We start from the raw sequence: 25,973 nt of genomic DNA on the forward strand, positions 1-25,973 counted from the left end.
TGAAGAATATCACTTCACTAGTTTGGGCTTCAGCTCCAGATGGAGACAACAGAGAGAGAGAGAGAGAGAGTTGATTTAAATTATATAACTGTAAATTTTCATATTGGGTATTATTAATTTATTTTAATATGCTAACACTGTTAAACTCCCGCTTTCAGTACTATCGAATAGCTGCAAACTTCCTCTTCCCACCCCCATGTTTGAACAACCACAAACTTCAAACCCAACATAACAATCATACCGACTTTAATCATCCCCTCAGCCCCTTATCATTGATATGCTTGGGCCTTTTCCCACGAACAAAATATAATGCCCAGTCAACCCAGTGCTCTCCTACCCTCCCTAACAAGCCCAACCAAAGCCTCATAACATAACGAACTGCAACTCCACAATCTGTAGAGAAGATAAACCAAAACCATCACCATAGCAGACTTGCTCCACCAACAAATCCACAATCGAATCAGTCGCAGTTCGACTTGCCCAGAGCTAACAACGTATTTTCTGTTTGTTCCGTACTCTCGTACATCGTCTCTCTATTCGAATCGGTTCAATAATAATATTTTCCGTTCTTTCCTAGCTGAATGATAAAACGGTATAATCCCTCCTGCCCAGTGTAGTCGCTAAAGCAGGTGTCCTCGACATTTTTCATTATCATTATCCTGAAAACCTCCTTTCTGTTCGTGTGGTTAAGTGTTTCTCTATATTTCCTGTCTCCTTAAACTGATTACAGGGTTGTGTTTTTGTCTGCATTTTGGTGGTGTGTATATCTTCAACAAAAAAAAAAGGAAGTTGGGAAAACCTAAAAAAAAACTTCCCCTCACACGATAGTTTTTTGTTTACGTGGGAACTGAAAAATAAATTTTCCCATCGAGTGACAGTGAATCGCCGACACACAATACGCAAGCACAAGGACTCACAGATTCGGCTTTCGGCATTACAAGATAGATACCTACCTTGCTTGTAAGAATATTTATACAAGTGCTAGTGCACCTAAATAAGTCGATCGATAAAATAATACTTATATACAGCATCCCTCTCGACTTTTTTGTCTTCTCCTCTCCCTCGTTGCAATAAAGATTTGAAAAAAGAAAAAATGTCTACATCCGCTGATTCAGAGCTAAGTAACATCCTTAACCGTCGCCAGAAAATCAACGACGCTCTTGAGAATGGCCAAGAGATAAAACATAGCTTCAAAGTCGTGAATGTTTACACAGAATTCCATGAGTTTAGTCGTAAGCAGATAAAGGATTATCAAGCAACATTTAATAAGTGAGTATACTTAAATGTATTCATATAGCCCCTCTATATAAAAACTTATACTTTATCTAATTTTATAGTTTTTCAAATGAGTATGAGGGAAAAACCAAAAAAAAAAAATCTCAAAAGATTTGTCCTTGAGTTTGTCATCATCTTTTGTTTTAAAAGGGGACAATGTATTATCAAGGTCGTGTGGCGTATGTTTTCTATAGGTTGATTGTAATACGTGAATATTTATATGGCAGGGATATAAATTCGGTTGCCAACTGGAAAAATGGCATAGAGCATATAGGGAGTGCCAAAACTGCCAAGCCTTTTTAAATCCTAGTTGAAAAGGGTGTGTCAATGAGGTGCTCATGCACTCTCCACACAGCACTGCAGTAATAAAATGTGCAGTGGATTGTGCCTTGTGCACTCTATTGACATTAAGAGATAAAACATCGAAGTAGACTCATAGACGCTCAGATTTTAACCTTTTTCTTTTCTGTGTGTGTACTGGGATATTTATATTGGAGTTTAAGGGGTCGTTTATAACTATATTCGAGTACTTATCTAAGATTTTTTTTTGATTTATTGGAAAAGTAAATACTTTTCTTTGGCCTTATAAAAGATACCCGGTTAAACCTTAGGTTAAAATTTCCGTGAGTTTCTGATTTAATTTAGGTAGTTAAAATCTCTGTTCTTCATGCTAAGCAGGTCAAGAAACTATTAGAATGGTGAGGTGGCGCCCAACGCGGAGTTTAAATTATTTTAAATCTCCTTTAGCATAATGCTACATTTCAAATTCGAGACAGAAGATTTGATAAAGTGTTTCCACCTTCAAAAATCTGTTTTAATAATTTGAATGAAAAAAAAACTCTGCAAACTCTAATTAATTTTCAGCACTGTAAGTTGATTATTTAAATGCATTTAACCTATAGTTAATAAATTACTATAATTAATTTATTTCTTAGAAAAAATTTCAAATATTTTGCGAAATCATTAAAATTATAATTTTTCCCATTTTAAAAACCTTTTTTGTTGTTTCCGACTTAAGAAAATGAGTGCATCCAGCATCGCACATACTACGTTTTAAGAAGATTTACATGAGATTTATTTTTAATCGACACGATTTGTACGAGATTTGCAATTTTATATAATAAATGATTTTGCCCTGATTTTTCAATCGTCAGTTAGATTTTATCAGAAGAATAAATGTCAATATAAAAAAAACTTTTATTCGTAGGAATAAACCTTAACTGGGGTTTATCTGGCTACTGAAAAATTGGCTCTTAGTGTAGATAAATCACTGAACATCTACCATCGCGTTAAAAAAAAAAATCCTACCGAAAAGTATCGTATCAAAAAATCAGATAAATCTGGATTTAAGGTGATTTACGCCAAATCTTTTCTAATGCCGTGTGTGAATTGGGTTGATATTTAACCTCTTTTAAATTTTTGACACTATTGAGGTGAATAAAAAAATTTTCAGCTGTTAAAAATTTAATAGACCCGGTTAAATTTTTATCTTGAGGTTAAATTTTTTTGCGCAAATGGTTTTGTTTTTTTTTTTTGTTTATTTTAAAAGGAGTATCATTGCTAAAAAGAGGTAGATAAAATTATTTAACAATAAGCCATACAGCCGAACATTCTTTTATTCACCTCAATAGTGTCAAAAATTTAACAGAGGTTAAATATTTAACCCAATTCACACACGGCCTAAATTACAAGATTTACCATACAAATTTTAATGGTTAATCTTGTATAAATCATAGAGATTTAAAGTAAATCTCATCTAAATTTTCCTAAAGCCTTGTATTTTCAATGTTTGTTTTGGGCTGGGCAAACAACAATCGCAAACAATGTTTGCGAATGTTGACGTTCCAGTTTGGATTTTTCTTCCTATAATTACGCGTAATCCTACCGCATAGCTTTCCAGTGTGGTCCTTCCTTTATGATAATATTTGGTTTCATTTGAAATGTGACGGTTGACAACTAACCGGAAGTACAGTATCATCAATCTGAGTCATAGTTTGAGCTCTTTGACTTTGCATTTCCAATATTAACTTTCTACCTTTTTTTCGAAAACCTTACTTTTATCTACATATTTCTTGTACCTGAATTTAATATTATATGCCATTAAGTAAATGTCAACAACTATCGCAAAAAAATAAATCAATACTCGTATAATTTTCTGATTCATACAAAAAACTTTCATCGTTTTTCGTTGTTAATTCACCTTCGTCCCCACATCTTAATAAAAATCAAACCAACACAAGGTTCCTTTTCCAACACTGTTGCTTAATTTGTATTCTTTTTCTCAATTTCTTTATCCAATGAACCATATTGCTGCGCAATTGACGTCACCACCTGTGTAAATATCAAACAAGAATTTATTGTAAACAAAAATTTTATAGTTCAACCACAAACGTTCGAAAAAAAAAGACAGGAAATACTACATTCTGACGTTTAGAGCTTAGCATTTTCCTATAAACAGATAAAGGCCGCCTTGATCATCATTAAAATAAATAGAAAAAAAAATCTTATTTTTGGTTCTATAAACAAATAATATGACTATGACTAAGTGTTTATTGAATTAAACAAATTCTAATGAATTTTGTCACCTTCTGGTTAACTGTTTAGCTTGTTATTGAATATGTCATTTTGAGGCATGAAATAAGTCATGTGTCATTTTTTGCTATTAAAAGTCTTACGTTACGTTTAAGTTTAATAAAACAGAGATTGTATATTTCCTGTTTCAATGTTAAAAATGGCGGACTTTAGACTTTGATAGCCTTCAAAGGGTCAAGGTAAAATCATCTCTGTGCTCTCTGCTCCAACAAACTGCGAAAACAAAACATTTAAATGTATCTCAGTTCTAGACTAGTTTAACAACAAAACAGACTGCTTTGTCTAGGCATTGTTCAGCCAGCAGTAGTAGCCGGAAATTTGATACGAATCGAGTATTATGATGCGTGTATTCTGTAGAACTCAGAATAAAAAAAAAAAATATGAGAGATTTGTTTTTATTTTTCATCTCGACTATGATGGAGGAGTATTATACTCTCTCTAGAACCAAGACAAAATTTATTCTGATAAATATTTAATATAAAAAAATAATGTCATTGAATATAAGTAACGTATTGTAACGCAGCCAAGCGTAATGCAACAAGACATGAAGAGCATGTGGTTTTCCTGTGTAAACGCACTACAAACATGCGGTACATACGAGCAGAGGCCCAGGCAGGCAGAAGCAAAAAAGAATGGATCGTTGGATATTTTTTTTACGCCGCCACCGTACATAACCTTTTGAATTGCATGTTGATGATGATATGCGATGATACCGACTGTATAGGGTGACAAAGTAGATCTAATCCAATTAAATGCGGTTGATAGACTGCGCACTTAACATCAATGATTTGATTTGTATTGCGAAGTGAGGAGGGATTTAAAATTGTGTAATTTAAAACTCATTGAATGTACAAAAGAAAATTAATTATTGAGTTGAAATTCAGCTTAAAAAGAATACAATAAAAATATTGTCGTTTTGGTTCATGGTAGGAAGTTTTTTTTTTAAGTTTGACGATGCCTTCATATACTTTGGATTAATAGATTTATAGCCCGTATAAATAAACAAAAATGAGTTGGTTATGACTTTTGAAGTTTTTGTAGACTTGTTGAAACATAAACTCTTGGACATAAAATCCATTTTTTGGGTAACTTGATTTGTCTGTACGTGACGTGGCTTTTTTTGTTTTAATTTCTGATAGTTCAAATATTTTTGCTCGATGAAAACGATTGTTGTCTTCGATAAATATGCAGTTTTTATGAGTTTCTCCAACAAAATATAAACAGTTATAAAACCGGTTTGTCTGTACGTGACCGTAGAAAGATTAGTACCTCGTTTTTTTTTACACTATAAATATAAACTGCCTGTAGCTTTTGATTTCCATTCTATCTTTTTTTCTTATTCCAAAAATGAAAAGCGTTAAACATATTGAATAGTTCCAAATCAAAACTCATTTTTTACTGGAAGAAAAAAGGTGTAGCAAGCCCCAGTAAGTTTTTGTTGTCAGGCCCCGTTTAAAATTTTTTACTGACACTTCAAACATTTCGTCTAACAGATGACCAGTTAAAATCTTTGAGCAATCAGAGATCTCTCTATGTGGAACACGTCCAATGTTTGTCTAATTCTGTCGTACGTCGTCAACTCTTTCCTCTTTCAAAATAAAATAGATCTGTTTGGTAACTCTTTCTATACCTAATTTGAATTCAAACGGAAACACGACTAACATTTTTGAGCATTCCAAATTTTCTGAACTTAAATTGAGATTTCTTAAATTGAACGCGACGAATATGTAATTTAATAAACGATGCTCCCAATTTTGTGGGTCAAACCCCGATTTTTTTTTGACGGTTTGTCAGCTATTACATGAAGCCTCAAGAGGCGCGCCTCTTTTCAAAACCAATGAGTGCAAAAGAGAAAGAAGATAAAACAAAAAATTATCCGACCGGAGAGTCGTGGGTCAAAATTCTGAGACTCTTTTTTGACGTTTCTTTTTCCACTCTTTCTTTTTTCAACATTCCCTTTCATTTCTTTTTGCTTCTTGGTGGAATACAACAACAACAATACTTAAATCAAAAGAGAAATGTCAAATTTGAGTCTTTGACTCAAGAGGCATCGTGTAAATGAACACCGTCTATTAGAATTTTTTTTTGAAATGTCAAAATGACTTTACATGTCACTTTCATTATTATTAATTAACCCAGCGATTACATCGAATTATTTAATTTCTCACGGGCTACTTGTACTACCATTTATGCTCAAGGACCTTTTTCACTATAACGTGAAAAATTGATAAAAAATGGATTAGTTTGAATAATTTTAATTCAACTCCAGCAAAAACAGCTTGGAAGTGAAATGTGGGATATAGATAAGAGATATTCTTCTATCAATTCTTGGTTAATGTTAAAGGTGTTTTCATATAAATTTTGTATGAAAACCCGTTTTAGCAAACGCTTCGCTGTTTTTTGGCTTAAGTTCTGTCTTGTCCGATTCCTATTACCTTCGTTGCACAAATGCTTTGTCATATGGATACCAAACCAATAACTTAAAAGACAACCACAATGCCAACGAACGACGCCGACGACGCATGAAAATAAAACGAATGCTTTTAATATCACCGTGCTGGAGGAGAGTTCAGCATACCTTTGTTGCTACGGTTCAAGGATAAACGAATAATAATAAGAACGTGTCTGATGTTTGTCTCTCCCATATCTTATTTTTTTTTTTTTTTTTAAATAATCTTCCAGGCAGATTCCCGTGGTGTCAGGTGTGTGCGCATAAATATACGACAAAACCTCATCCTCGCGTGTGTGTATCTTTCAAATGTTCTTGGGTAACCTTTTTCATTTTTAAGTTCTTCAACTTCAAGCTCTGGCACGGACTTATAAGTCGAACAAAAAAGAAGGCCAATTAAATAAGATTTGTATAAAGGTATAACAGGTTTTTGTTGTTGTTGTTTATTGAAATCGAAAGTATTCTGTTTCTGGTAAACGAGAAGTGCATAGAGGTTAGGCGTACGTCAGGTTTATAATATCTACCTAACCAAGTTTAATACGAAGAAAATGAAAAGTATGACAAGAAAAAAAAACACCACTATTAGGTACCTACATGTTTACATAAACATCTAGCGATGATGATTTGTTTATGGTGCAACAACACTCGTTTTATTTTTTAGCGCCATGCAACCGGCACTTAAAGTGCAACGGATAGTTTAATCAATGAACATTTTCACTTTTTTTCTACAATGTGTGTAATGCAACGGTAACGTTTCGTCGCGTCGTGGAATGTGGTCTAGAAACCATAAACAATACACTGACAGGCTATATAAATGTTTGTGTATATCCACACCACACTTGTCATAAAATTTGAAATTTAGGTTGAACTTCATGACGACTGACGGCGATGATGCCGCCACCGACGTAAATAGATAGTAGCGTCGACGTGACGTTAAATTTGTTTGAAGCTTTTCTGTCCGGTTCGAGGTCGTTTTGTAGGCAGTTGTTGTATCTTATTATTATTTATTTCTCTACGCATTCTTTTTCTTACCTACATTTACCAGTCAACACCTTCTTTTTTTTATAATTAGTTTAGTAGGTAGTGTACGGTTTACCTATTAAGTTGAAGGTTTAAATAATTATTTTGTAGTTTTACCTAAGGCGATTGTTGAACTTGAAATTATAAGTTTATTCGCGTAAGCTGTTCGAATGAGTAATAATTTGTTTGCTCTTTGTTGAAAACAATACTTATCAAAGCTTTAACTCAGTTTGTAAGTGTTAAGTTAACTCAGAATTAGTAAATACTAGAATTAAATGCAGTTTTTCGCATATTCGTTTCCAACTTACGTCTCAAAACGCGGTCTGCTTACTAGATTTTAATAATAATTCACTCCATTTTATTTTTCTAAAAAGTACTAAAATCGAAAAAGATTATTCATCTGCCACACCGCCACTGCCTGGCCACTGCTTTTTTTTCTCATTCTTAATGTATTAAAAATACATACAGATCAGTACAACATGTTCTAAATGAAAAATCACATAACAACCGAAAATGTCAAAAAAAAGTTCTAAAATGTACTAAAAATGAAATGGAGTTCATTATATATATATTTCCATAGTACTATCATGAAGTGAAACGATCTCAGGAACTCTGGTGGTAACTTAAAAAAGCAGAATTTGTATGAAAAAATACACTGAGCGCCACCGTGGTGACTTGAACTAACACTAAATTCGACTTCATGATAGTACTATAGAAATATATATACAATGATGGAGTTTACATTTATCAGCCATTGTTTAATTGTTCTGACATTTTTACATTAAAACTGGGAGTTTGCTTATTCTCTGTGTTTTTTTTTTAATTTTTAACGGGAGTATTTCAATTGTTTTTATACAAAAAAATGTTTTTAGTTTACCTTTTCGATTTCGGTACGTGACAAAAAAATATGTGGTCACACTAAACTTTTGCCACTGCAACTTTCATTTGTGTTTGTTCTTTTTACCATCAAATGACATTTTGGCATTTGATATACGCTAATATATCTGTTTCGTTAAAAGGAACATTACGTCTCCCTCAAAGAAATCCGACATATTCATCTGATTTAATGCATTAAAAATGAGAAAAAAAGAAATAGGTATCATACGGGCTAAGGTAGTGTATTTCAACTTTACCAATCCCCAGTCCACAAATCTTGAAAAACTTTATTTTCGTTACAAAAGTTTCATCAACAAGTAAAAACCAGAAGTAGTACAAGAACCAAGAACATAGATTTCTATCAGTTTCAGCGGATAACACGCAAGCCCATTAACAAAACTCTATTTCGAGGGATAGTTGCACATAAAATGTTAACCTACCCCAATATAAAATGTGAGCTCGTAGGTAGAATCGTATCAACAAAAACCCTTCGTTTTTGAGGACTGTACCGAATTGTATATAACGCAGCCAAACATACCTTAGCCATTGATTGTGCCAATATACAAGTCTTATTTCCCCCTAAAAGTCTGGCACAAATTGCTTTGAAAAAAAGTTTTCGAAAACAAAAAAAAAAACTCTGGAATTGTATAATAGATACGGGTAGTCTATCTACTGAAGTTAGACCCGCTATTAATATTGCACCATAGTTTTTTTGTTTTGTTTGTATTTACAGGAGGAGTAAGTAAAATTCATCAGCTACCTATGGATAAATAGAACTTGGCATGTGGTCTAGTCGTCTAGCTACACACAAGCAACTTTACCTAGAGCGTAAGCTATTACTTTCCATAATCAACTATAGTCTTTTTATAGAAAAACATGCGAGTAGGAACTAGAAAATGACTCAGCTCTCTGGCCAACTGGGGGTCGTCATTAAAAGTAGCGTAATGAATTTTTTGCATTTGTTCGTGCATTAAACAGCAGTAAATTTGAAATTGATTTGCTTTAATAATTAAAGAGGAGTATAGTATACACATATTGTGAAGGTGTTCTTTGAAGTGAGAGGAGGAAATAATTTAAAAAAACATTTCCTGGGAGTTTGTTTGCTATATTAGTGTATTTTGTCTTATTGGAAATTCATCATGTCGTGAATGTCATGAAATTGTTTGAATAATTTTCAATGGAACAATTATATCTTATTTATTAAAATGCTATGGTATTGTGAGTCAATGGAAATTTCATATAAAAAAATATACAAATGCGTTTTAAAATAATCGCGTGTTTAGTACTTTCTGTTGATATATCGCTACGAAAAAATTAATTTGGAGAGCGTAAATGTAATTGACATAATGATTTATAAATATGATTACAACCCTTCAAGCAAACGAGTCCGACCTCGGTCCGAATCGGCTCCGACGTGAGTCCGACCTCGACTACTAAACGGGTCCCATCTTTCTTGATCTTTCTATCTTCAGAAACGTCAAATTTTAACCACTAGGTCAAATTTTACCCTGCTTCTCAGCTGTGTAAATTTTAACCCATTTTATTCACCACGCTAGTGTCAAAATTTAACCAAACGTACAATTTTAACCAGCATTTTAACGCAATTCGCACAAGGCCGCAAAAGTGACAGGTTAGGCCCGGTGCACAGTTTGCCAGTTTTATGATAGAGCATTTGACAGTAGTTGAGTGACATAATTACTAGAATGTTTTCACACGTGTAAATGAGGCATTATGATGGCTTCATCATCAGCAAAAATTCGCTTCCATGGAAACCGCAACCAATGTTTAAGCAAAGTAATAAAACTTGGTCCTTGGTGCTATGATGTCTACGTTTTCCGTGAAATCCTATTTATGCAAAATGTAAGTTCAATGTGAAAACCGTCTTGTTTTGGGAATATACAATTGAATATCTCTGAACCACCTTTTTTGACACTTATTATTAATTGAGAGAGAAAGAGAGAGAGAGAAACAGATATCAAAAGGGGCCAACCCATAGAACCCGTCGCGTGCGTTAAGGGCCCAACCCATAGAATCCGTCGCTTCCGTTACGTCAAAGGATTTAACTAAAAGCTTGAAAAATACACACGTTCTTTAAGAACCGACCCATAAAACGCATCCGTCGAGTCCATCATTTATGAGTTGGTTCTCATAAGAACGTGTTAATTTCATCGGGCTTTCAGTTGAAAACTTCGACGTAACGCACGTGATGGATTCTATGGGTTAACCCCTTTACGACGAAGTTTCCAGGTGACGGATCGGACGTAGTCCAACGGATGTGACGTATAAGTAGTCGAACATTTAACTTTCCAATCCGGCAAATCCGTTGACATCCCCCTTTCGGTCTCCACACCAACGAAGCGATTGGCGCAACGCATTCGAAAGATTCTATGGGCTTAAACATTTCAAAATTCTATGAACTTTTTTGACAGTTGCTTTTTTTTGACACTTGATGTTCCTTATTTATACGGAAGTTAAAAATATCAAAGAAAAAACAAACAGCAACTACCAACGAGGTTGGCTCACGTCAAAATACATTGGTAAAGTGAGTCCCGAACTGTCAGAAAGAGAGCAACTATTGCAACATTTTAAAAGCTTGTATACTCCATGCACTATAGCCTATACAATACTTTCAATAAGCAATAAAACAATTTCTCCACAATTTCATATATATTATTTGCATTAATCGTCCATGGTAGTCCCGACATTATTACAACATAATTGACTTATTGAACTCTTCGTTTATAAATATATGCAAATACGAATAAAAAAAATCTATAATGGAAAACAAAAAATAATTTTCTTTTTCTTCTTGCGCCACAAGAGGCTATATCATGTTGGAATAAAATTCCATTAACATGCTATTACTTGCCTACCTACCTACTCTCAGAGACTTAATTCAAGAAAAAACCTGTGCATGAAAATGTATTACTCAAAATCAATAAATCGATATTTTGCTCAGAAGACATTAGTTCGGTTTTCATTTTTTCTTTTAAAGTAAAGAAAAATTTGCAAAACAGAAATCAGAAGAAAGTAAGAAATTAAATTTTGAAACATGGCTATTATTGCATGAGAGTTTTCTCACAGAATATGGCGAGTATGTGTTTTATAAGGGAAGTTGTGCAATAAACAGACCGCAGCAGTTCTGATAAGCAATACTACGTCTTAAAAAAAAAAAACAAAAGCTTCTCCGGCATTCTAATCATTTATGCTTTGAAATTTCCATATCCATATCCTGCTTCTCGTCTGGTGTTAATTTAATTAAAATTGAAAATAAAACCGCCTTTAATAGTTGCGTAGGCTGTTGAAATTTAATTATATCTACATACATCTATGTAATGATGTATTTTTTTTTAGTTTGTGCAGGAAGCGTTGATAGTTTTTGATAAGAGATTTTGCGCCGCCATCGCCAATACAAAATAAAGGTTAATTAATTATAAAGAAAAAGTAATTTTTAGTGTGAATCGGATGAAAAAAAAATGTAGATCTGGACAAAATGGATTCCAGCTCTCGAAATTCTATGCATAATGATGTGCAAACTATACCTACCCTTCAAGCAAATAGGTCCGACCTCGGTCCGAATCCGCTCCGCCTGAGGCGGAGCTGAGTCCGACTCCGGATCAGAAACTGGTCCGAAGGCGGCTCAAATTAGTATGGAAATTATAATCACCGCGAAGTCGATTGCATATGTATTAGTGTGGTGAAAATCTCCATTCCGAGAAATTGGAGCCGAAGTCGGAACGAATGACGTCCGGCATTGGAATGGAAAAAAAATGGCGCTTGACATTTGGAAGCATTTGCAAACAAAACACGAATTATTTTCTTTTTCTTAAATTTTTTTATTGTTTTTTTTTTAACACAAAATTTTGTATTTTTGTATTGTATTCGTTGATACAGCTGCTGGAGAATTTGCATCATTGAAGAATAATTTAGCTGTTGTGCGTTGTGGGAAGTTTAGGTTAGGGTGAAAATTCTCAGCTAGCGTCTCATTATTGAACTCCTTGAAAAACAACAAAATCATAAATTATTAATTATAAAATCGCAGAAGCACGTTAAGCAATTCATACCTTTTTTTTGAAATAAAATTTTCCATATTAATAAAACAATGTATTTAGTTTAAGAACGAGGCACGACCCGACCACCGACGAAATACTGCAACAAACGACAAATAATAACAAAATGACGCATTATACCTTGTTTTGTTGTCTTTGTCTTTCCTACGTTCGTTTTCCTTTTCTCACTTTTTCACCACGATTCTCTTTTGACTTTGTGTTCATACACAAAAAGTTGCAAGTGTGTGAGTGCAACCCCATTTTTCTCGGTCGGAGGTCGTACTGTCTTTTCTGAACTCCGTTTTCTTGCTTGAAGGGTACAGGTTGTCCCAAAAGTCAACGTCTAAACGAAAACGGTAGATAGGGTAGGTGGTGACTGTTATCAGTAAAATAATAAAAACAAATCTCAGCCATATATATTTTGGGAGTTATGGGCATTCGAAAAAAAATGAACATAACCTTTTCCTATCAAAAACTAAGTGAGATGAGCTCATAACGTATGGCAGTGAATATGGGCAGGCTTAGAAACGTTAGGGAGGGGACTAAGAAGTTATTCAAGTTTCAGGTATCTGATTGGTTAAGGCCGTGTGTGAATTGCGTTAAATAGTTAACACCGTGTAAAATTTTTGACACTATTGGGGTGAATAAAAAATTTCAAATTGTTTAATATTTTTCTCTGCCTTTTTTCTGCCTCTTTTCTGTCATGAAACTCCTTTTAAATAAAAAAAAACGAAACCATCTGCAAAAAAATTAACTCAAATTTAACCAGGTCCCAGAGCCCAATACATTTTTAACAGCTGAAAATTTTTTATTCACCTCAATAGTGTCAAAAATTTAACACGGATTTAACTATTTAATGCAATTCACACACGGCCTAACTGTCAAAAAAATCTTTCCAATTTAGGCAATTTTATTGGAAAGTTGACAGTTGAAAGATAAGCAAGAAGAATCTTCCTAAAGCTAGAACTATTAATGACTGAAGCGTCGGATGAAACGGAGGGGAACAGCGCTCGCAACCGCACTCGACTTATAAAAACTTATCGAAAATACAAAGAAAACAACAACAATTGACACTAGCTACCGACTCCATCAGCCAATTATGGTTCTGACTTAACGCGTTGTACACATCTTTCAAAATATCGGTTCAGATAATGGGCACTTTTAAAAAACACAGTACCTACCTAAGAATTTTCATTCAAAGTTCTCATTTTTGACACTCATGTCATTTTAGTAGACGCTGAGCGACGAGCAACGTAATGTTCAGCTCTGAAATGATCTGGTATTTTTTTTTTCAAATAATAGTAAAAAAAAAATGAATTTTTTCATTCTTTGCCAGTTTTTATGGCAGATGTTGTCATAATACCTTCAAGCAAATGACCTCTCCGACCTTTCGGTTCGAATCCGCTCCGCCTGAGTCCGACCTCGACTACGAAACGGGTCCGACGGCGCGGCGGCTCAAATTAGTATGGAAATTATAATCACCGCGGAGCCGATATTATATGTATTGGTTTTTTCACCACGATTTCTCCTTCGACTTTAATTTCAGCGGTGAAACAAAGGACCCCGTTCACATTGGCCTAACTCAGCCGATTTTGACATTTCTGTGTTGCTTTTTCACTTGCACTTGGTGTTGAGAAAGGAATAGCCAAAAGAGCCAGGAAATTTTAAGTTAATTTTGGACTCACATAGCTGTCAAAATGAGTAAGGCCAATGTTAACTGGGTCAAGCATCCACGTTAGTCTATCCGTATTAAAAGCTAACCTTTGTCCAAATGGTCCTCTGGGAGTTAAGTTTTTCTATTTCATCAAAAATCTCTTTTCTCATCTGTACTAATTTAGCTATCTGGATGCTTCGAAGTCGTTTTTCCTTGTATTTGGTGTCTCAAAGAGGAAGAAGCTTTGTAAAACTTTTATATATTCCTCTGTTTTGTGTTTATGAATTAAAATTATATTTAAATTGTCAGAGTTCATTTTATTTGATCAATTTTGTGAGCTCAAGCTGATTTAAACAACAAAAATTAAATCCCATCGAAAACTTGACATTTGGATGTCAAAATATTTTAAACGTCAAACAAAAACCTGTAAGCTTGTGGTGTGAACGCTTTTCAGGTTTTTGAAAACTTTTTACCATAAACCGCGTTTTTGGGTTTATTGTGAAAAGGCTATTAGGCACATGTGACTTACATAAGTCGAACTAAGAACTTTTGCCGTGTGGCATATTATCGAGTCTTGAAAAGTCAGCATAATTGTTAAAGTTTTAAACTCACCAATTTTGGTGGTGGTTCAACCATGTGCTTGTTTTCAAATAAACCTTAAACGGAAGCTAATTATCACTATTTATCTGTGGTTTCAGACGATAGAAGATCTTGAAAGTTTGTGATCATTCGAAAGTTTGAAGTCCATAGACGTGTATATGATTTGTCTAGACATTATTATTGTCCGAAATGACAAAGTATTGATATCTACGGATAGGCTTAATCAATATTTAAATTATTATGATTGATCAATTTTTATTTGTTGATCGTGTTTTAGTCATTTTTGTTATATTTGTTCAATTAAGCTAAAAGATTATTATATTTCCGAATTAAACACCCTAAATAAACAGATCGTTAAAATTTTTGTTGATTCAGGGTTCCAACTATTTATTTTAATGAGGCCAATGAACTTATGTAAAATGAAACCAAATCAATGACCAGTTGAGTGACAAACTGACAACCTCATCAACAAAGCTGACAAATCTGATTCGAACGTTGTGTGTGTTTTTGTTTTCCTTATTTATTTATCAAATCAAAAAAATAAATGAAAACAAAAAAAAAAAAATATTAAAGTGAATCACAACTTTGTCCCCAACTTGGAGAATTCTGAAATGCACTATACACAAATATGAATATGTACAAAAATAAACAAAGCCATTCACCTCCCTCAGTGCGCTCCACTGCGCTAACAATAGCATAACCGGGACACACAACTTAAAATGTTGCTTGCTTGCTGCTACACACATTACACTCATAGTCATATCTACTCCCAGAGATATGCATTTTCAATTGCAGTGCAGCAAAGCAGCAACGTTGGCATAATATGTTTTATAGTAATGCAAATGAATCATCCCAAACCAACTTGTCGTATATGCGTCCAGTTCTCCAGTGAGAGACACACAGGCGCTGCTGGCTTGCTGCTATATGATGTGGCTCTGTGGCACTTAGGAATTATATTATTGCCGCATAGTGTGGGGTCGGTCGGTCTGTCAGTTGTCGGTTGGGCGGGCTTTGGCAAAATCAATTTTATCGAGGCTATACCGGTTTTGTAATCCCAGTTGAGAGTTATGCATTTTTATATTTGCTTATCTGACATTTCCATAAGTACATACGAGTAGATATGGGTTCGTATGGATTTATGGTAGTTAAATCCGATCTCCCTTTTGGTAATATGTAATTAAAAGATATGGTTTTTCTGTGTAAGGGAGATGAACCCTCCAGTTGCCATGAATCCTTGGTCTTGTGACTTTTTTTATGCAAATATGTAAATGAGAAATGTGATAAGGGTGCAGAATGTAATAGTGTTGCAATGTGATTACTGCAGCATGCCAAAAGGGGGTTAGTCATGTTTAAAGTCCAGGGGCAGCTCAAGTTATTTTGTAATCATCGGATCGAATTGGGCTCTTTTTTCAAGGATCGACATATTTGATATTTAACTCTACACAGAGCTTCAACTTTTTAACAATTCTGAACCTACACGCCGTGTATGGGTAAAATTTTGGGTTTAAGTTTTCATCTTTGTTAAATTTTGACCACGATTAAAATTTAAGTCAAATTTTAACGTAATTGATACACGGCCTTATGTCGTTTTCCAAAATTATGGGAGTGAATCACTCCTTTTTCGTGCAATTTTGGAATTTGTTCACGAAGAATTTGACAAGTGAATGATTTGACATTTGCTTTGCATGTGTTTGTAAGACGAAATAATGAATAAAATAATAACACAATCTTTTAAATTCACTTTTAGTGATTTTTTACAATACTTTATTGATTTTTTTTGTAAATAAATATAATTTCCTTCACAAAAAAAAAGTTAAAACAACCACCCAACAATTTGACAAGCTGTTCATGAAGTCAAATGTAGAAGTATTGGTAATCACTCCGTCACTCCTTCAAAATTGTGGGAGTGAAGAATTCACTACAAAAATTCACTCCTTTTTCAATTTTGGAATTTGAAATCACTCCTTTTGGAGTGATTATATAGCTAGGAGTGTCACTCCTTGAATTCTGGAAAACGACATTAATTTGAGATATCGGACTTGACAAATGCCATTTTATGCTCAGTGCTGCCAAGTGATTTTTGGTTAAGCTCAGAGGCATTTTTTTTACCACATCTGGAATATGCAAAATATATTCCACTAGAAGATTCTTATCTTCTTCTTCTCACAGGATTACAAAAATAAAAAAAAAACTCGTCTGTGGATAAACATTAAACACTCCCTTTTTTGTCATTACAATGGAAATAATTTTTTTTTTTCATTTCAGGGCGGCAAATATCATAAATCCGTTACGAATATGTATTCATTTTTCACCCGACGTTCTTTGTTTTTTGCCACAAAGGTTTTTTATTTTCAATCAACCCTTTCGAAATCTCCATCGTAAATAAAATCATGACCCCAATCTTTACTTTAAGTTGAAAATCAAATAGAAGTGGTCATAAGGACCAATTTTTAAAAATAATTCTTAAAAAATTCTCGATTACAGTAGAATTCATCACAAGCATTACCAATTTGAGTAAAATACAAGTTAAAACAATCTATTCACATGATTTAGCTAAATACACAGTTTTGTTTTCAAAATGGTTGCTTTACTTAAATAGATTGTTGGAAATGTTTAGCTTTCTATAATGACGTTTCTATAATTTTGACAGTTCACTGTAGATGTAGACATCCTGTAAAAAAAAGCATTTATAAATTTTCTTTTGGGTAGGCAAACATATTGCATTGAAATGTTAAAAAATGGGCTTTAAAACGAATTTGTATTATACGGCTATTACTAAACCGGCATTTCTTTGCGTTTCAATAGTGACAGTTTTATGATTTTGACAGTTCGTTGCACAGATTTTATAACAATACGCATGTATATCTTTCTTGGGTCATTAACGCCCATTGTGATCTACATATGTTCGAAAAACCATAGATCAAAAATATTCACTAAGGCAGAAAATACATTCTCCAATTTTGAATTTATTTTAACCTGTCGATGTCTAAGCAGTAGAAATGTTACATAACGGAGAGAATGTTGATGTTCTCTTATTTAAATTCTGCTTTCTAACTTGTAGTTCTAGATACCTATGCCTACACAAACAATTTCCTCAAAAACAACTTGTTTAAGCTCATCGAAATTATAATATGTGATTTCCTGTCCATTACCATCATTATGAGCACAATGACCTTCAGCAAGTTTTATAATTTTCCCAAGAAGACACCGCATCACTTTCTTGTTTTTGGTTTTCAATTATTAACAAAAAGAAATTGAAAGCCTCTCTGGAAACCACTTAAGATTTACGAAGACCATTTCAGGAAATCACTAAATCGAATAGACCATAATGTCACATCGTGTATAGCTTGAAAGACATAGAAATATATAGCCAAGGTATCACCTTTAACTACCCACTATTTATAATTCATCTTATCCGGTTCTTCCAATATACCGCATAACCTAATGCAATAAGCAATTTCAGGTTTCTTTTCTTTGTTTGTGAGCGCGCGCTCGAGCACGCTACTCGACTAGCATCCATCCATATCTATACACGAGACTTGTTTTATAGTTTCTAGCAGAAGCCACCAGCCATCAGCCACTCACCTATAGTCCAGTGCATTTATGATGTTCATATATGGACGACCCAGCAGTTTGTACCACCCCCAAATTTTTTTTGCTCATTCGATAGAGCATTGGCTGAGTATCATTACCCTGATTTTTCGCACTCGTGAAATTCACCTTTCGGCCGCCATCTTGGATTTTAGTTTTTGTTGAATATCTCGATTTCTATTTATCCTACATAAAAGTTGTGTATACAAGAAACGTAGGCAATTAAATTTCCCGTCTTTTATATTAAGAACAATTTTTCGATATTCTGAATATTAAAAAAGTTACAAGCCAAAAAAGTAAAAAAAACCGAAAAAAATGACAATTTTAAAGTTTTGAGCACTTTTTATCAACATATGAAAAAACATTCCGAGAAAAAATTATTCACCTTAAAATTCTCTACAACTCTGCTATACAACTTTTTTTTCTATCTCTATAAATACAAAAGTTATTAATACTTTTTTTTGTTAAAAATGCTCTTTTTTGTTCTTTTTTTTATCTTTACTTTTTTCTTAAATTTTTTTTTTACCAAATATTGAATTTTAAATGATTAGTGAGTATTTTATAGCTTTATGTTGCAAGAGAAAATTCGGGACCTGCAATTTTTTTATACTTAAGTCTCTTCATTTCGTAAAAAAGGGGTATTTTTTAACAAAAAAGGATTAATAACTTTTGTATTTATAGAGATAGAAAAAAAAGTTGTATAGCAGAGTTGTAGAGAATTTTAAGGTGAATAATTTTTTCTCGGAATGTTTTTTCATATGTTGATAAAAAGTGCTCAAAACTTTAAAATTGTCATTTTTTTCGGTTTTTTTTACTTTTTTGGCTTGTAACTTTTTTAATATTCAGAATATCGAAAAATTGTTCTTAATATAAAAGACGGGAAATTTAATTGTCTACGTTTCTTGTATACACAACTTTTATGTAGGATAAATAGAAATCGAGATATTCAACAAAAACTAAAATCCAAGATGGCGGCCGAAAGGTGAATTTCACGAGTGCGAAAAATCAGGGTAATGATACTCAGCCAATGTTCTATCGAATGAGCAAAAAAAATTTGGGGGTGGTACAAACTGCTGGGTCAAATTATAAATGCACTGGACTACTAGTAAATCAGGTATAACTAGATTTGCAGACACTTGACCATGGCAACGAAATTCAAACTGCCACCATACTGATAGCTATCGTTTTGTATGGGAAAAAGTAAAAACTATTACAAACTCAACTCCTACTTGCAATGCCAGGGGAGTTAAATAGTAGCGTTGTGAGCCAATAGGGATTCTCTTCATTCGATCTTGATTGCATCGTAAGTTGCAATTTAAATTTAAAACTTCCCGCTTAATAACATTCGCTTTCGTTAGTAGAAAAAGGCTAAAAAGAAAAGCACAAAGATGCAGATTGTATGTTATAGAAGAACAAGCTGACAGAGCTGCTCACATAATTTAACTACTTTCGGTGGTTGGTGATATTGGCCAAGTTAAATACAAGGTTTTTTTTACAGTGAAAGTGATTTCGGTCTCATTTATTTAACTGCCAAATGTTTAAGTACCAGTATTATGTTAAAGAAAGGTGCAATTTTGCATTTTTATGTTAGAGACAGTTAATGGAATACAACTTGGAAGTAAATCGTTGGGTTTTTTCCGGACTCCAGCAAATGGGACTCAAAGATAGATAAACTTGGCAGCACTGTGTTTCCAATGACGCATTTCTGTATTCGCGAAGGTACTTTTAGCTGTCAAATTTTAGATACAAAGCAGCTTAATGGAGCTACTTCTCAAATGACTAATTTATTTGGCCACATTTCACCTCATTCTGACAGGTATGTGAGGTAATGTCAAAATGATTCGGCGGAGTGAGGTCAATGTGAAAACCGTCTTCGGCCCAATTTATTCACACTCCATTAAATTTAATATCCCAAGTAACAATTTAGCTTTCATAAGGGTCAATGCAAGCTATTTTTTGACTTGTTTAAGAAGAAGGACAAGTCTTATGCAAATCATTTTGGCGCACATTACCGAATTTCCCCAAGACCTTCCTCCACAGGCAATCCACAAGCTAATAGCTTGTGACGAACAGCGTAAAACGACCTTATGCAGGCCTTTTTACAAAACAATGAAACATTTTAGGGAAGCTATAGCTTCGCTAAGGAAACTATCATTTGCATTGGATGTGATAATAAGGCCTTATGGAGGTTGTTATAAGATGTTGAATTTATGAATAAAAAAAAAAAAGATTTCCTGGCCCCGCCAGGAATCGATCCCACATACCTCTGCATACCAAGCCAGCACCATACCAGTAGACCAAAAGGCAAAAAGGGAGCTAATTGAAACCTCACATAAAAATGCAATGTTTTTTTCTAAAGTGTTACAAACATTGCATATCTGCAGGACAAAAGCTTTGCATACTTATTGGTGAAAAACATTGCATACTTGAGAGATGAAAACATTGCATACTTACAAGAACCTCTTGGAACAGGTCTTATGAAAGCCTTCTGTCACTTGAAAATAGAAGGCTTCTTTAGAACGGTTCAAACAGGTTTTATAAAGGTCTTTTTTAACTTCTATTTACAAGGCTTCTTCTAAACACTTCCAGATGGCCTTAAGGAGACCTCCTTTTTTTCCAAAATGGATGATTTGCGTAAGTAAGCCTTAAACTAAACTTATACAAACTATAGCTTGCCGAATCGAAGAAAATGGACCTTATGCAAGTAAAATTGTTACTTGGGATCGCCATTTAAGAAGGGAAATTTTAAAACTTGTATGCGATTTGACAGATTTCTCATTTCTAATGGAGACTTTAAATTGAATGGGGAGTCAATAAATTGGGTCTTACTAAGATAAAACTGACAAATAAAAAGTATCAAAGCTAATAGAGGTAAACAATTGAAAGATTCATCAAAGTAGAAAATTTAACGTTGAGACTTTGACCTGTTTGCTTAGACGACTTCTACAAGAAGACGTAGACGCACAAGATGCACATAAGAACAATGGAGAGAGAACGATCGATTACTTCTTTGCTCTTATGTGCATCTTGTGCGTCTACGTCTTGGTGTAGAAGCAGACTTAATACATTTATACATTGAACAGTGGATCGAATTTGATTCCACGTCTTTTTTCACATTTCCAAAATTTGAGGTGAATGGTGATATAGAATTAAAAAGACTTTTGATTACATGATTTATCTATGGTTTATTTTATCATAATAAATTATATTCAAGTTGAACAATGTCAAAATTATATATCAACTAAAGGAAATTTAAGTGCGAATGATATAAAACCAACCATAACGATCAAATTAACTTGCGACATACGTTTCAAGCTAGTAAATGCCACGCATAATAAATTAGCACTGTTTCCGCACGGACAATCATTGTACTTTCCAAAACTATGAACTGAGCCAACTAACTTTATAGTCACTAGTTTCAGAGAAATTTCTTAAGTGTACACACTCAATTATTATTATAGGTATAGGTTGGTACGCCTCGGCAACGACATGTCTTTTTATTCTTCTTTCACCAAACGTATATAGATATCTATTATTAACTTTTATTTTGAACTATCTATGCCCAAACTTGAAAAGTATGGAAAGATATATAAAATATTCATAACCAATGGTGTCTTCCTATATAGCGGTAATATATTTACTCCGCATAAATCTATGACAAATAGAGAAACATCGAAAAAAATCACCATAGCTTGATTATAGACCCCTCAATGTCAATTGAGGAAGTATCAAATTATGTTCCCCACCCCATAAACAACAACTGGTTGTTTTGTTTGCGTGATGCGTTTGCCAACGACAACGACTGACGATGAAGACGAACAGGCCTACGGGAAATCATGTGTATCTACACTTCAATTGTTTCCAAATTAGTTCTCCTTTGTGCAATGCGGCGGTACTGTTTAAAGTTGCAATCACGTCAAGCACATGATAAAATGTGTAGCTATTTAAACAGACAATACACAATAGAAGGATGCATCATACACATGTACACTTGTATGCAATTTTAAACAAAAATGTCCCCTCTCAATAAAATGATTTAGATTTTGCATAAAGAGGACAACGAGAGTAGAATCTTTAGACAAAGACAACAATTTCAGAGACACAAAGGATTCAATTCTCGACCTCTTGACATGAACCCGAATTCAATAGAAGCTTCCTCCTTTTATGATGACGCAGACACAAAGCGCCATTGTTTCCATCATTTTTTTTATTTTTTTTGTCATTGTCCATGTCCATTCACTCACAGCAAAAAAAGACTTCTTCCGTTAATTAAATTTCGAAAAAAGATGCAATGAATTTCATTCATCACTCTCATTCTACACAAACAACAGAAGCTGTCAGAGGAAACTATCATGATGTTTTCTAGGATTGCTTTCTAGGCTTGCTTTCTAGGGCAACATCCTTAAGGGTCTTATGTATGGTATAAAAGTGCAAAAGTAATTTCACATTGCCATCGTCATAATTTACAAACTACATATTTGCAAGAAAATTTTACCACCATGTTTGACCTAGATACCCAACTAACACTGCTGCCTACAGGTTATATAGAGTGACAACTGTCAACACTATGCTGCAATTGCTAATAGCCACCAGCATGGGTGTACTTTTTTCCTTGTCCTTTAGGGCATGTATTGGTTTCGAAGAATGACGTTTCAGTAAAAGCGGTCTATTTGCTCTTTAACGGTATATTAATCCCTTAATTGCAAATACAAACAGAAATTAGAACACTATACTAAAAATTGCAATAATATTTTCTCGTGTAAACGTGCAAGTTTTCACTAGCAAGTTGCAATACACTCCTTCTTTTCTTTACGTTACAATACTTACATGTCAATTGACTTGCAATTTTTGAAGCTGGAAGATTTGTAAAGATGTAAAGAGAGAAACAAATTATTTGACAGCTTCTATTAAACTAAACACAATCGTTCAAAAATTTAAATTTGCGAGCAAGTTTGCTTTATCAATCGATGTCAGTGTAGAAATTTTTTTCAAAGTATTGTAATCGAACAGAGCTTTTACCAATTGCAAAAACGAATAGGCCAGTTCAGCTTACTGAAATCTACAACATTTAAAATGAGGCACAACAAATTTCGATTCCTTTTTCTCAGCTTTTGTCGTGAGAAATATTCCGATGTTTCAAAATCCTTCACAGTTGTGCAGGTGCAAATGTTGAATAACTGCAGCAAGCGCATACAACTCATTCTGGCAGAATAATCGAATAAAAGAATGCAGTCCTTCCTTAAGCACATATAAGTCACATGGGTTCTATTTTTGCCTGACACTTGGATCTAATGCAAGAGTATTTTTGCACATTTTCTCTATTTGCATTTTTTATCATTTATCTTTGTTAATATCATATATCAACTAGCTTCAAGTTGTTGGAAATTGTTGACATCGTTTTTACGAGGATAAATTATGCTCCTACATTATGTACATCAACAAAGATGTACCTACGAGTATACCTTACCTACCTTCCTACATGATATAGGAACACGTTTAAGGACTGTTGTACGACGACGACGATGGCGACAGTTTGTCTGTAGTGTTAAGTTTTAACAGAATGATGTAAAACAGTCACTTGTGAAAATCATTATCTCTACAAAAGTGTGGTGGGTACTTGGCTTCAATCCAAAGTTGGAGTATTGATTTTATTGACACATAATAAGCCTCAAGTAGGAATACTATGAGACTTCCTCTTCTATTATCTCTAAGGGGACTTCAACTATAGTTGAAAAATAAGAAAGGAGTTATGATTTTAGCTTACTGAAAAAAGTACAAAAAATAAAAGTGAAAAATATAGATCGCATACTATGATATCCCGTTTTTGATGTTTAGGACCTTTAATGGCTAAAAAATAATGAAATGTGATGAAATCTGACATTCCTTAATCGAACTGTTTTAATTTACAAGTTTAAACTTAAACGGTTACTGGGGCGTATGTGGAAAATTTTTTTTTAACCAATGTTTATTGTTTACTTTGCGGAACATTCAAAGAAACCAGGACCATTTTCTGACCATTAAAATTTTGTAGGGATCTGTCTAAATTTGACATGTGGAGCATTGTCCCATGTAGACTTACAGGTTTAGAGCTATATAAATAGCGCAGAGATATAGTTCAACAGGACATAAGTCCATAATGTTCTTATGTTCCACTTCAACGGTGTATAAGTCTGTAATTCGATTATGGACATATGTTCCACCATAATGGAACATAGTTCCACAACAAAAATGAAGTATAGAATTGGCCACAAGTCCATACTATTATTATGGATTAACGTCTCATCAATTGTCCACTGACTGACTTTGAGTCTGTAAAATAGAGTATTTGCCTATTTTCTCTTCAAGTTCGTTATTGAAAATGTCAAATAAAATAAAACCGACAAACTTATAGTTTTGACACTTTCTAACTTTTTTACTTATCTGGAAAGTTAACAACTGACTGTTTGTTGCTACTATTTATAATAATCAAGCAATTCTATATACCTTGACGTTTACAAATAATGAAAACTTCACTGCTGTGAACCATGGAGCTCACTTTTTCTAGAAATAATAAGCGAATGATTGATGGCCAGATGCTTGAAAATTTTAATTTTTACTACACCCACACGCCCAATGGTCATTTCATAATGCACGAAATTCACTAAAAATTATTGAAAAATTCTTAACCTACTTCTAGAACTAAGTTCAATGCTAAAGTTCTCATTAAAAAATGGATTCAGTTACCTTTTTGCAGGTGGCCATGGCACAGAGGAATGAGTAGATGACTTCAGAGCCAGACATCGTGGGTTCGAACCCAACGGTCGGCTCAGAAGTTTTTTCTAAATCGCCAGCTTAACTGAAGCCACCTGTGCGATAACATGAGACAATTGTCAACGATGTCTCCCCCTCTGTGCCACGTAGTTATGTGTTATATGTGTTTCTGTTGTTCTTTCTTTCTTTGTCTTTCTCTCTGTTGTATTAATGTCTTGTGCTGTATCAGCAAAATGGACTAAGTTTCCGAAGCTGTAGTGTGTGTCTAGTCCGTAGATTTATCTTCGGATTAGATTAATATGTAATGTAATGTAATGTAACTTTTTTACTTATCTGGAAAGTTAACAACTGACTGTTTGTTGCTACTATTTATAATAATTAAGCAATTCTATATACCTTGACGTTTACAAATAATGAAAACTTCACTGCTGTGAACCATGGAGCTCACTTTTTCTAGAAATAATAAGCGAATGATTGATGGCCAGATGCTTGAAAATTTTAATTTTTACTACACCCACACGCCCAATGGTCATTTCATAATGCACGAAATTCACTAAAAATTATTGAAAAATTCTTAACCTACTTCTAGAACTAAGTTCAATGCTAAAGTTCTCATTAAAAAATGGATTCAGTTATCTTTCATTTGTGTGTTTCTATTAAAGTTTAAATAACGTAATTTTTATCTAATCTTTAGCCTTTGTATATAAAAACCCATGGTTTTTATATACAAAGCTTTAGCCTCTAAAAATACTTCAAATTACATAGCTAACAAGAGAGTCCATACGTATCTATTTTTAAAATAGCTCCTTGTGGCATTTCCCATCATTTTGTTATACAATTTAAAAATAAGTATGATGGATATGTTTCAAAATGTTTGTTATAAAAATAAATTTACATTACCCCCAAAACGACCCACGCACTGGAAATTAGGGACAAAAAAAAGATTTATGATTTTTCCGCCCCCATACCTGTAAGTTGATTTTTTTTTTTCATTCTTACACTTTACAATTCTATTTACTTTGTCAAGACACAAAACATTCCGAAGAGCAAATAAAAGGAGAAAAAGGTCTCTAAATTGAATACAACCTCTTGACAAGATGTCGCGTCTTCGTCATCA

At 33.7% G+C, this 25,973-nt stretch overlaps 1 protein-coding gene across 1 annotated transcript in view; it reads left to right on the forward strand.

Annotated features, from left to right (window-relative positions):
* The first annotated feature begins 440 nt into the window (after window positions 1-440).
* Window positions 441-25,973, forward strand: part of LOC129909118 (EF-hand domain-containing protein D2 homolog) — a 33,017-nt gene continuing 7,484 nt past the window's right edge. Inside the window, exon 1 of the mRNA XM_055986118.1 lies at window positions 441-1,269. Coding sequence (XP_055842093.1) covers window positions 1,094-1,269 — 176 coding nt within the window. The 5' untranslated portion in view covers window positions 441-1,093. The remainder of the gene's footprint in view (window positions 1,270-25,973) is intronic.

Source organism: Episyrphus balteatus, chromosome 1 (genome assembly GCF_945859705.1).
Source record: "Episyrphus balteatus chromosome 1, idEpiBalt1.1, whole genome shotgun sequence".
NCBI lineage: Eukaryota > Metazoa > Arthropoda > Insecta > Diptera > Syrphidae > Episyrphus > Episyrphus balteatus.